Source organism: Fundulus heteroclitus, chromosome 21, assembly GCF_011125445.2.
Source record: "Fundulus heteroclitus isolate FHET01 chromosome 21, MU-UCD_Fhet_4.1, whole genome shotgun sequence".
NCBI classification, from domain to species: Eukaryota; Metazoa; Chordata; class Actinopteri; order Cyprinodontiformes; family Fundulidae; genus Fundulus; species Fundulus heteroclitus.
In genome coordinates this window covers 20,298,404-20,311,748 of record NC_046381.1, presented here as the reverse complement: position 1 = coordinate 20,311,748, position 13,345 = coordinate 20,298,404, and the positions used below count along the sequence as shown (strand labels likewise).

The 13,345-nt window shown below is 40.0% G+C and overlaps 1 protein-coding gene across 2 annotated transcripts; it reads right to left on the bottom strand.

Annotated features, from left to right (window-relative positions):
- Window positions 1–265: 265 nt before the first annotated feature.
- pex2 (peroxisomal biogenesis factor 2) lies at window positions 266–11,579 on the bottom strand. Of its 2 annotated transcripts, none has more exons than XM_021317192.2 (2): window positions 11,491–11,579; window positions 266–1,389 (listed from the first exon to the last, which is right to left on the bottom strand). In XM_021317192.2, the coding sequence occupies exons 1-2, from the start codon at window positions 11,492–11,494 to the stop codon at window positions 404–406; spliced, it is 990 nt and encodes a 329-aa protein (XP_021172867.2). In that variant the 5' UTR covers window positions 11,495–11,579; the 3' UTR covers window positions 266–403. The 2 variants fall into 2 exon arrangements, with proteins under 2 accessions (XP_021172867.2, XP_021172868.2); XM_021317193.2 differs by having other exon boundaries at window positions 266–1,386; window positions 11,491–11,561.
- Between the last annotated feature and the right edge of the window lie 1,766 nt (window positions 11,580–13,345).

Below are 13,345 nucleotides of genomic sequence, written 5' to 3'. Positions count from 1 at the left end.
TACATTTTAAGTGCAGCACTGGCCATTTTATGCTGTTGCTTAATGACCTATTTTTAAATAAATGGATTCAAACTCAACCCTTTATTCAACCAACTTTTTACAAAAACTGTAAATGTTAAAAAAGAAAAAAAAAAAGCACGTGCTCTCTGAAGGCTGATGGAGCTTTCCTGGGTTTGTGATTGGTTGGGAGGATGTAATGACCGTAGTATTAACCTACACGATAGGCTGGAATGCATTTTATTTTATTGAACTTTTTATTGACCCCTGTTTTTCATATTGAACCATACATCTATCGATCGATATATATCATTATTGAATTATTGTCCAGCCCTAAACCACGCCAGAACTATCCCTTTTAACCAGACTAAGTGTCTGACTGTTCCCTCTCAGCAGGACGGAACCATCATCGGTCCAAAACCTGCATCTCCATCTTGACCATCTCGGGCGTCCCTGCTTCCGCTCCACATTTAGGACATGTGAGGTAAGCGTCTGCGATGCTGTGGCTTTTAATGCAGTAGTAGCAGAAAACGTGCCGGCAACCCACTGTGTGAGGCATGGTTGGCCATTCTCCGCACAGTCCGCAGTCTTTCCACACGTCCCGTGGCTCTCCTGCTCCTTCTCCGTCAGAACTTTTTCCTCCAAGCACGCGTAGCAACACAGCCGTTTTCAGCTTCCTTAAATTGACCAGCGGCAACAGGAAGATGAGGAACTCGGCGAAGCCGTGCCACAGCAGTTCCCGGTTCATGTACTGGTAAGTTACGTCTCGGACCACGTTGGGTTTGCTGAAAACAGCCTGAGCTCCTGCAATCCTTTCAGCCAGGACGGGGTGACGGCCGTTCCTCAGGAAAACAAGGAAGTTGACGAGGGTGGCGAACTTCGCCAGACCGGACACGAGGGCCAGGGCTTTCCGGAGACCTCGTTGGAGCAAACCGCCGTCCATTTCTGACGCGGCCCCTCTCGGGGCCAAACCCAGACATGGCAGGAGCCGGTAGGAACGCTCCTGCAGCCAACGGGGGGCCGCGGTAAATACGGCAAGGCCCAGCTTCTGACGAGGGGACAGCGGCTTGTAGTGGGCAGACGACGAAGAGGTGCTGTGATAGCGCAGGCTCAGTAAGGTTTGGCCTACTGTGGCACTGCTAGAATAAAGGGTGAATCTCCACAGCAGCAGGTACAGCAGAGCCTTCAGTTCAGGCTCCACGGGGGTGAGCAGCCCTGGGCGGCAGTTCTGGAAGCACTGAGTGAACTGGGTCCACATCAGCTGCTCGAGGGCAGAGTCCAGCTCGAGGGCGTCCAGCTGGCTGATGCGCAAAACCGGCGTCCCTGGGTCGACGGCAGAACCCGAACCCTGACTTCCAGCCGGCCCTCGGTTGCGGTTACTGTTCGCACCTGCTAGAAAAATACCAAAAACAGACATCAGTTAGATATTGATCAAGCGTTCAGATTTTTGTTTCAAGCAGTCCACGCATAATGAACCCAAACAAGGAACGGCCGTGCCTTTTCTCCGAGCACTGTTCTTACTTTGGTTTACCGATTCATTGGTATGTTGTTACAACATTCGCAGCTTAAACAGTGAAGCATGTGAAACTTAACACTTAGCTTTAGGGAACAGGCACTGCCGTACACGTGCAAAAGTTTCAAAGAATTCAAGCAACAGTTTGAAATTGAAATAGAAACAAATAGTGGATTCTTAACGTTCCATACGTCTTCAGACTCAAATTTCCGGAGTTCTCTGTCATTTTTTATGAATTTACAATAGATGGCAGGCCAAGACCGATGTGACTGAACGGCTGATAGATGGGTGAATATATGGATGGATATAACATTTACCTTATTTACCTTCCAGACTTTATTTCCAGGCAATATACTATGGAAATACAAATATTTTTCAATATTTTTTGTCATACCTTTTAGACCAGGAAAATACTCAAATTCCCAAAAATTTCAGACCTAGGTATGCTGTTCTGAAAAAAAAAAAAAAAGGGACAATAACGAAGCTCACCGGTGTGGCCATTATTAAATATCTTAACATAAGACAAAAATTGATCCATTTGCATTATGAGCAGGACACATAAAGCAGCACTTCTATTAAAAAGGACAACTTTGTTATAAAAGGAGCGAAGAGGCCCTGGAGGGGAAACCCATCCTGTTAGAAAGGTTATTTTTCTTTACACAGAAACGGAAATCACTTTTCACATGTAAAACCCATCCTTAATGCAAGCTTTGAGCTACGGCATACGGTGGAGCAGGGGGTCTTAGAATGCTTTCTCCACTGTATAAACACACACACCGTGCTACACACTACACACACACACACACACACACACACACGCACAGTAGGCAAAGCCAAGGGGGCCATCGGTGCCTGCTCCCTCTGGAGATAGGGGTGTGTGTACAAATCACATCACCAGGGATTAGGCTAACGGCACAGTCTCTGGTACACCGTGAACATCTGCCAAATGTGGAACAATTCCACCCACCCCAACCACCCCACAGGATTCAGCTCCATATGGGATCTTACCATTGTGTCGCCCGGGCTACTTTACGCCGCATACATTTGCAAACTGCTCAGTTCTCCGGCTTTATCTGCCCTTTGCCCAACTGAAACGCCTAAGAAGAGGGAGACTAACTAATAGAGGGAGAGACGGACGCAAAAAAAAGGCCACCGATAGAGAGGGAGAGAGAGAGAGACAGACAGACAGACAGAGAGGCCTTTCCTTGACAGTAGCTTTTGTGTCTTGATGAACAGGATTTGTCACGAGGCTTTAAAAAGAGATTTCCGCCGGGTAAATATGGCAGTTTTGACAGAAAGAGAGAGGGATGATGGTCACTTTAGATGCTTCTCAAGAAGGTTAAAAAAAAAAAAAAACCCGCAATCTTAACATGCTGGGCCAATTTGGAGGTTCTATTGCGACGCGCAGGACCGTCTGTGAATGGGAGACATTTAAATAGAGCCAGGATGCAGCATCCAAATAAGAGGGAATTAGCAAACAGATGGAAAAAAAAAAAAGTGAATTTACGCTGAACTAAGCAGGTATGACAAATTTATTGAGCTTCATTTGAAATGCTGCCATGTTAAGGGACCAGTACCTTGTCTGTGACAGGAGAGGAGTTTGGATTTAAAAAAAAAAAAAAAAAAGGAAGAAAAATAGAGGTAGTCTGAATGTGTACGCTAACCAATAAACAGGCTCTGTTTGTTCAGCTTAATCTGAAAGTTTTCCTTTGATGGAGAAAATTTTAGAGATTACGGGCATGTGTGTCTAACTATGAATGTATGCCAAGGAAAGCCTTGATCTATGTGGGGCTCTAATGCAACACCAAGTTAATCTATCCGGCTATAGCTGACACACACACACACACACACACACTGCACATCGACAAATACACACACCGCCAGGTGGTGGAAATCCCCGTCACAGCAGCAGCGCTCTCCTGAGAGTAAACCCGACCGGGTCCAATAGTCTTTTCAAAGCCTTTTATCGAGCAGTTTACAAGTTATGAATGAATATGTTTTATTTGGGGAAACACGGTATTGACAACCACCTATCAATAGTAATGTGACTATTGTCAAGGGTCTGTCAATATTAATGTAATTATGATGTAGAGGGATCAGAGGGAGGCTGGAGTCGAGGGCCAAGTAACATCTCCTGCCCACTGCCATATCAATACCTGGGATTGTTATTGACAGCTTCCCTTCAGACTTGCAGGACTTGCCAAATACATAACAAGCAGGCACTTCAGTCAATGCCGGGCTGCCTATAAAAATTAAGCATTTGAATTTACATGGCTTTTGCCGTGGACAGCTGGAAATCCATGTTCCTTATGTAATACTCAAAAGTCACAGTCGATACAAGCGTTTAGGCAGCAATGACGGAGTGTGTTAGAGGCCATGCAGTTCCCATACAAACCTGAGTGATCCGATGGGGGGAAAAAAAATACAAAAATATTTACAGTATGTACGCACATGCTGTGGCAGACACATTTAGTAGCAACTGTAGAAAAATGTGCAAAAAGCCTTAAACTACATTTGTCTTTTATTTCAGCAGTTAAATCTCATACTGTGAAACTGAAAAAATTAATAATCCCACCTTTAGTTCAAGTACGTTGGGGGAGAAGCTCATGTATAAATGCTTTAAAGCTATAGTTGGTAATCCTGTTCAGAAACACTTTTTTTTTTATACAGGGTAAAATTGTCCTTCCATCCTGAAAGTAGTAAATACATTATGTATTCACAAAAAGGACGTAAAAATAAATAAATAAATCGATCCCAATGGGAACTGCAGGCCTGTAAATACTCTGAGAAGTCCCTGCTCTTCGCAGGGCTGGATTATCCATAAGGGCCAGTGGGCCAGTGCCCAGGGGCACCAACCATGGGGGGGGCACCACATGACACTTGCTTTAAAAATATATTTTTCATAAATTGTTATATTATTTACTTGAAATTGTTGAAAGACCATGCATTATTCGTTTTGTGAACACTGATGTCATAATAATAATAAATGATAAATAAATCAAGATTTTTTTGAAATTTCAACATTTTAAAATGAGATATTTGAATATTGCTCACTGCTCATATGCCTACATGTCGTTGTGTAAGTTAGTAAATAGTAAATTACATTACATTACAGAAATCCCCTTGATTATGTCTGATGTTTTTTACCGGAGGACAGCACGGGTAAGGGGGGGGGGGGGCTTTGAGGTATAGTGCCCAGGGGCACCACATTGTTTTAATACGGGCCTGGCTCTTCGGACAGAATGGCAGGGATTGGTTAGAGTTTTGGTCCTGCTCTAAACCACCTCTGTCCATTATCAGCTTATCTATTGGCTGTCCCACGTGCCAATCATTCTGACGCGTTCACGTAACGCCCGTGTGCGTGCACGTTCCTTGTGAGTTTCCAGTTGTTGATTGCTCATGCGCACTTCAGGTGTTTATGTATCCGGTTAGCTTAGCGGTTAGCTTCGGTGTTAGCCGTTCGTTGTAGCTCCGCTGCTCTCTCTGTAGACTTTGAACATGGTTGAGAGTCTCACGAAGTGAACCACGTCCAAGTTTATGAGGAGAAGAGGAAGGTCTCAGTAGAAAGGAATCAGGCCAGAGTGAATTTTCACGCGATCCCCCTGAAGAGCGGAAGTGCAAGGTAAGACAGTCTTGCGTATGCACAGTTATTCAAAAAGAGAATTGGGGAAACTTCCAGAGAAATCACCGACTCTGCATTTAATTAAAAATAACTATACCTTTTTACCAATGGGCCAAGACTTAATACTGGACCATATATTGAGGGGGATCTTTGAAACAGGAAAGAAAATATATATATTATATATATATATATATATATATATTGAAAGACCATGCATATATATATATGTATATATATATATATATATATATATATATATATATATATATATATATATATATATATATATATATATATATATATAAAATTAAATATAAACATACATTTCTTTCAAGTGATTGTTACAAGTTATTGCTAATTCAACAACTATATTTCCCAACATTGGAATTTCCCCTTAAACAAATAAAATGTTTTACTTAAATTAAAGGTTGTATGTTTCTAAAAAAAAAAAAAAAAAAAAAAGTGTGATTGTATGCTTCCACAAAAAAGAAGAATTTATTGGAATAGATCTTTTGGTGGCTGCCGATTTAGGAATTCTTCTGGTCAGCCCACCAATCAGCAAATAAAAAGAAAGCTATTTAGGGGAGATGGTGGCTTAAGAAAACTAATCTGAAAGCAAATTCACCTAAAAACCCTGAGGATTTTTTCTCTTTTCTTTTTTTTAAAAATCAGACCTGTAAAAAAACAAAACAAAAAAAAAAAACAGACAAAAAAAACAATCATATTCCTTGGAATGTTAAAAGGTATTTCGATTCAGATCACAGTTGATTCCTTTCTTGTTCCATTAGCTTGTGCATGCTATTTAGACAAAGATAGCGCACAGACTCAAGGCTGCCTGCCATAGCTAAGGGACATCAACCACAAAAAAAAAAAAAAATCCAACCTTACATGAAACCCACTGTAACACTGCTCCAAGGCAAACAGGGCCATGGCCAGTGTGAGGAAGGAGAGGAAAGGCTACAAAAGCATACAGAGCATCGGCCTAAAGCTTTGGAGCAGAAATGGGTCCTCTGAAAGCTAGACAATAGACCGTAATGTCAGCTACCCGTACAGAACGATGGATAGACAAAAAGACAGACGCGTCAGCCGCGCGTCACGAAACCGCCAGATGGGAGCTCTCAGCTATCTTCTACAGATACAGTGAGGATGAAAAAGAAAAAAACTGGCTGAAAAGATAACTAAAGTGAAAAAAATAAGGGGGGGTGGGGAAGAGGGGGTTGGTGGGGGTAGATAAGCTCAAATCTTTCCCTAGGAAAGAGAGCTGACCTTGAGGATGACGGTCACAACAAAGAAGGAGGGACCATTCCAGTAGCGCACACAGCTCGGCCACACTGAGGTGCAGGGATCCAGGGAATAGCCCATAGACAGAGGAGGACCTCACTTTCTTCTTGACCTTGGCTTTGGTGTCTGGGGAGAGCAGGAGGGTGTTTAGGACAAGGGTCTGAAGACTGGGGGGCTGGGAAGATGGACAGTGTCTAGGGAACTGCATTTTGCTTTTTTTCCCCCCACTTTCTGCAGCCGAAACGCTACGATGCCACTCACAGAGCTATCATTCTCTGTCACTGGAAACAGGCTGTCCAAAAGGTCTGTTTTTTATGTATTGAATTGTAATTACTAGGCACTTAGGTGTGGCATTTGCATAATGTAGTTGCTGAAATGCTGCATAAATGTTCACTTGGCTTTCTATGATGCTTGAAGAGAGAAATCAGCTATGCATTGGAATAGCATGCTAGATTGCAACATTATATTTTTGTTTCCTTTCTGTGTATGCAAATTAATCGTCGTAAAAGCTCTGGTGGGAAAAAATACATACATACACACACACATACATATATATATATATATATATATATATATATATATATATATATATATATATATAAATAAATATATATATATATATATATATATATATATATAATAAATAAATACATATATAAATATGTATTTATTTACATACACATATATATATATATATATATATATATATATATATATATAATATATATATATATATATATTATATATATATATAAATATAAAAATAAAAAAAAACTGTAAAGTGAGGACCTATTAGTCTATGAAAACGAATGAGAAAGTCAAATTTAAAACTTTTAAGAGAGTGATGTCATACAGCAGACCACAGGCATTACAGGGGACACTAAGATCACCGAGGCGGTAAGCAGACTAATTGTTATGAGTCCGTTTCATGAAAAATGAATGTGAGTAGACGCACAGAGGGGTCTTTGGGCCATGTGTGCATCACACGCTAATGCTTTATCAAGGCTTCCCCTCTTGCTCTAATCATCCAAGACTCCTTTGAGCCATGGGGAGAAAGTCAAGTTAATGCATGAACACAAAAAAAGAAAAAACACCACACCAGCAAGAACCGTACACGCGATCCGCAAAATGTCTTTTCCTTATTTGGGTTTGCTCAGAAGGTAAATTATTTAGAGGAGTTAATTGATTTCATGAGTATGAAGGTTGAGCATGCTAAAACTGTATGAGTAATAAGTACGAGGGTCTGCGGCAAACAACTTAAAAAGTCATGAAACATTAAAGAGGAGAAAGGCACAATGAATGTGGAGGAAAATGCGGAGCACCTAATAAATGCAAGAACCAAATTTGCGTGTTCCTCAAGAACCAATGAGGGAGGAAGTCATGCAAATAAAACATGTTATTCTGTTGAGTATTTGACCAGCGTGTTTAAGTTCAGCCTCTCTTTATGGATGAAAAGCACTGGGCTAATACATAAGAATAAAATAAATTAAAAAGTTGTCGGCTTTGTAAATCTTTTCAACTATTTACATGACTGTTGGGTGGAAAAATGTCAAAGTGAGATGAAGCCGCTGTTTGTCTACTGTAAAAAGAGTGTGGGAGAATGTGAAGGCTACAGTAAGCCCAGTCAATCAAACTCAAACTATAGAAGCAACTTTTTAAGGTTCTGATTCATTTAAAGTTGCAAATTGAATTCCAATAAAAATACTTTGCTTTACACATGTCAGATACAAATGTCCAAGTAAAATAATAGGCCCCTTTTTATGGAATTTGTGGACTTATTATGTGATGAAATGCTCAGTAAATTCAGAAATAACACACTAAATAAATAATAGGATATTAGTTTAATACATAACCTTTTATTCATATTTGTGAAGTAAGTCTAAAACACGGGCTTTATTGTTTTTCTTTACTTTAAATTATTTTCAGTTAAAAACATAGATCTTTTCGATACAACTCATACTAGCATTTCTCCTAACAAAATTATGACGTGCAATGCATGAGGAACAGCTTTTAAGTGGTTCCAGTTGTATATGATACAGATAACGTTTTGCAAGCATCAGAATCTCAAATAGAATCATCATAAGATTATAAAAGGAGTTCCGCAAGGCTCAATTTCAGGACCTACAGTACATTTTCTATTGAAATCAGAGCCAAAACTGAAGTTTACTAATTGACAATGACCTTCACAGACAGAAACTCACAGTAAAGTTCTTATCCAACTACTTCAAAAAAATCCGTCGCACTAAGGCCTCTGAAGACCAGAAGGAGAACATGCATTGCTTCATTTTTAAAGTTTTTGCATTGGCTGCAGTTGTGGTTTAAGATGATATTGATGTTGTTTTAAATCATTAATGGTCAGATCAGGTTCGCTATGTGTTTTATTGTAAAACACACCTAGAATTGTAAAATTGTAACCAAAAGTAAGAACAAAAGCCAACAGGGAGCGATGACGATGCCGCAGAATCTGCAACGGTGACGGGGGCGGGCAAGGCGTGTCGGCTCAGATCTACGTTGGGACTGCATTAAACTTTTTTGCTCCATCGTGATACACTGAAATCGGGGACTTTTCCGGGGACAGCTTCTGCCGGGGACAGGTCATCCAAAACAGGGACCATCCCCGGAGATTTGGGACGTCTGGTCACCCTACTTCAGATTAGCTCACAAACAGTGCGCAAAAAGCTTCGTGGAATTGGTTTCCATGGCTGAGCAGCGTCAGTTGAGCCTTTCAATGACCAACCGCAATGCAAAATGCCAGATGAAGTGGCATACAGCACACTAAGACTGGACTCTGAAGCAGAGGAGAAATGTTCTCTACAGTGACACCTGGCTATCCTATACATGAGTCCGCAGACTGAAACACATCAAATTATCGGATCTGTCCGACCCGACGTTTGGATCTGTACACCTATGGACGGCCGGGAGGCCTCCTTCTACAGAACACCGGACTCGCGAGATTGAGTGTTACTCACGCAACAGAATGTACCACAAACCCCGGAAGCTGCGGCAGCATAAACCAGCCGGGTAGTAAACGTAAAGCTGCAGTTGCTGCTCGAACAAGCTCAAAGAAGATCACTATTTAATTATGTAATCTATTTGCTGTACTTGTGAGCTCCTATCATGGGTAAGTATACAGTTTACTGAAATTGATTATTTTTATTGAGCCGTGTGTTTTCCAGGACAGACCTATATGGTGACAAACCTGACTGAAAATTGCGCTCCGTTTATCTTGTGGTTTGCAGATTTAAAAAATTAAAAACATTTTCCCCAAAACGGATGTGTCTTACTTGCCCAGCATGTCTCTCTTCCTGTCTAATTCCCCTCAGAATGCCACATAGCTCCGGCCAAGATAGAGCAGGTGTCTACCATAGTCTGAGCTACCCAGCACAGCTGCATAAAAAAAAAAAAAAACACACGCCCGTCTGCCCGACTCCATTTGCCGTAGCATCGGATGGATCGGAGGGTTTAGTGTGTTTTAGCCATGAGTTTGGCCCTCGCCAAGAGAACAACAGTTGCCCGACTACATTTTGCCAAGTGCAAAGTTTGGCGCAGAGGGGATTGTGACATGGAGCTTTTTTTTAGTAGTTTGAATCAGAAACTTAGTTCCAGTGAAAGGAACTCCTTTTACGTCTGCATACAAGGACATTTTAGAGAATGCTATGCTATGCTAAACTTTTTGAGAACTGTTTGGGGATGGCTCTTTCTTGTTCTAACACGACATCTTTGCACATAGCATGGTCCATAAAAACACAAATGAGCAAGTTTACCATGGAAGAACTCGACTGCCCTGTGCAGCTTCCTGACCTCAATCTGATGGATCACCTTTGTAATCAATAAGAGCGGTGACTGCAAGCCGGGCCTACTAGTGCATCATCAGTGTCTCAGTCTCACATATGTGCCTCTGGAAGAATGGTCAGAAATTCCCAGGAACACTCCAAAACCTTTTGGAAAGCCTTACTAGAAAAACCAAAGCTGTACAGTAAAGGGTTAGTTATTACTTAGTTTTTACTTTATCTTTCAATTTTTAACTGAAGTAAAGCACTGTGTGTGGACTTGTGGGTATGTGAAGTGTTCTATCAATAAAAAACATTAGGATCTACTAGTAAAAAGTGTCCTTTACCCCCCCCCCCCCCCCCACGCACACACACACACACACACACAATACCATATGTGTAAAGTGAAGACATATTGGTTTCCATGATAACTCTGCTGCTTTTGTCAACTGACTTAATAAGGGAAGAGAATAAAAATCAACTTATACCGACAGAGTTCAGATATATTCTTATGACTTTAAAACACACACTGTTTAAGTTGAAAGCTAGTCTCCAAAAAACACAAACTCATACAAATATTTCAAATGCTATAAAATCATGTTCCAGATTTCACCCCTCCCAATTGGCCTTTAATATCAGCAATACCTGGAAACCATTACATCTTGATAATAAGGCAAGAACTGTATGTGACAGTCAGAACTGGGGGTGGGTGATTTTGGCAGCAGGCTTGTGAGCAGTACACTCAGCACTGGAAAAGAGAGATATAACCAAAATACAGATAAGAGTAGAGGAGAGATGATTGGATTGAGAGGAATGAAGTGAGCAGTCTCCTAAAAAAAAATCAATAAGATCAACTTTGCCTTGAATCTCAATGCGGAAGGTTTTGATCTCTAGCCCTGATTATTTTGGGGAATAATGGAATTATGTGCGTGGATGCAGAACATAATCTTGAGGGAGCCCAGCATCTCACAAGGTTACTAATCAAAGTTTCATTAGGTATATATACACCTGGACCACACACACAAATTGAATAATAATTCCCAGTACATTTGATCGTTTGAGCTGTATGCTGTATGCATTAAACATGCCGATAGACATCAACAATCGATTTGATTTTAAATGCAAACATGAAGCAAGATGGAAAAGCAGAACACGGAGTGGGGAAAAAAACAACACTACACTGCAGACTAACCGCAATGTTATAGTAGATGGTGTGTTTTAACGCCGATAAAACGCAACCGATGTGCCAATGCTAGGTTGTTGATACAGAAATAGTCTCTAACTGGTGTTAATATATGTTTTCTTACCCATTTCTTTTCGGTGGAGCGTAAAAGTCTACCGTTCTCCCCCTGGTGTGTTGAAGACAGTTTGTTTTTCCGGGTTGGGCAACTTCGCCCCGCCCCTTAAAGGAAACAACCCAATAGTGTACAGGAACGATATGATTGATGACGTTAGGAAGGAAATTAACCAATAGGGTAACGAAGCCTTGAGAGGGCAGCACAGAATGGGGCGCGAGAGCGTTCATTTGCTGAGAAGCTATCGACGTTTTCTCCTGCGTTGAAGTTGCGACTCACAAAACGAGAGGAGACACTCAACACTGTAAACTTGTACTTCCCCTGGCAAAATGTGATGATGTAAATCTTAATTTATGTTTTTTGCTAAAACACCCGCAATTATAGAAACTGCACATTGTATTATTTTTTTCAATGGAAAGGAATGTTCATGTAAACTGTGCAATTGTTGAATAAAAAAAAAGAAAAAAAAAAAGGAGACACTCAACAGTAATGTGCATAAAGTCGCACCAGTAATGTATTTTGCTCATTATTTACTTGTGAAAATTGAAGTGACAGCCCGTTTCTTTTCAAAATCTGTATGCATATGTTTTTTTTCATTTCAAGAACCCTATAAACTTGGAAGAATGCTTGCTTTTCATTACGTTTTGTATGAAGACCATTGTTAGAAACACCCACCATGGTTAATATAAATTTATACAATATTAAACAGCTGAGATGAGTACTTATTTATTAATTTTCTCCACCATTACAGATATTTTCTTGCAGATTGTGAGCTCGACTAATCCTAAAATCTGAATCCTGTGACTGCCATTTTAGAGTCTTAAAATTCAGGTTGTTTCCAAATAGAAAAAAAGCTTCATATATCAAGATGATAATGTAAAATTTGTGTTATGGTACTTCTAAGTAGGACAAAAAGAATATTTAATTAATTTTATTTAAAATACAAAGCAACAATTATCCCTACTGCTGCCAAAAATATTTTTCCTTGCTGACTATCACCGCTGTCTGGTGCCTATCTCTAGCCTCTGACTGGTGACTTTGTAAAGTGCCTTGTGATGAAATATGTTGTGAATTGCCGCTTTGTAAATAAAATTTAATTAAAAGTTATTGTAATACTGTGTGTGACATTTGTTATTTAGATTTTGATCCGCAGACCTAAGCAGCAAAAATGTTTTGTCTTTCTCTTCAATTATAAAAAGCTAATATTAGTTTGTCAGGCAATCTGGGTTGCCAGCAAGCAGCTGGCTGCTTAACAAACGTGTTTGTCAAGCTGTAGTTAAAAAATAGTTACGTTAATAACAGTAAAAAGCGACACTGTTTTACTTTTCACACTGCAACTGTCTGTGTTTAGAACCATTTAGCAAATAACCTAATATCTTATTTGTAAGCCGAGGAAGTGGAGAAGTCTTCCATGTTGCCGGAGGAACTGTCTTCACCGCATGTTGTAGATAATAATAATAATAATAATAATAATAATAATAATAATAATAATAATAATAATAATAATAATAATAATAATAATAATAGTAATAATAATAATAATACCTAAAACATTAATTTATTGTTATTTTGATTTTGATACATGGATATTTGGAGAAAAGGAGAAAAGCATTGGAGTCCATCTTCCTGACTTTAGCTGGTTTATTGTTGGGCTGTCAGCTCAGCAAGCCAACCTGCATTTAGCTTCTCTACAGAGTTGCCACTTGCAGCTTTATAACTAGGAAAAAGCTTTACTTTGATTAGAGTGATAGGTGGTGTTCTTTCAGTCTCCACAGAGCTAACTGTTCATCTAAGAAAGCATAAAGTGTAGGAGTAGCTGATTCTGCACATAAACAGGTGAGGGAGGGGGATTGTGGCACTGCTCTAC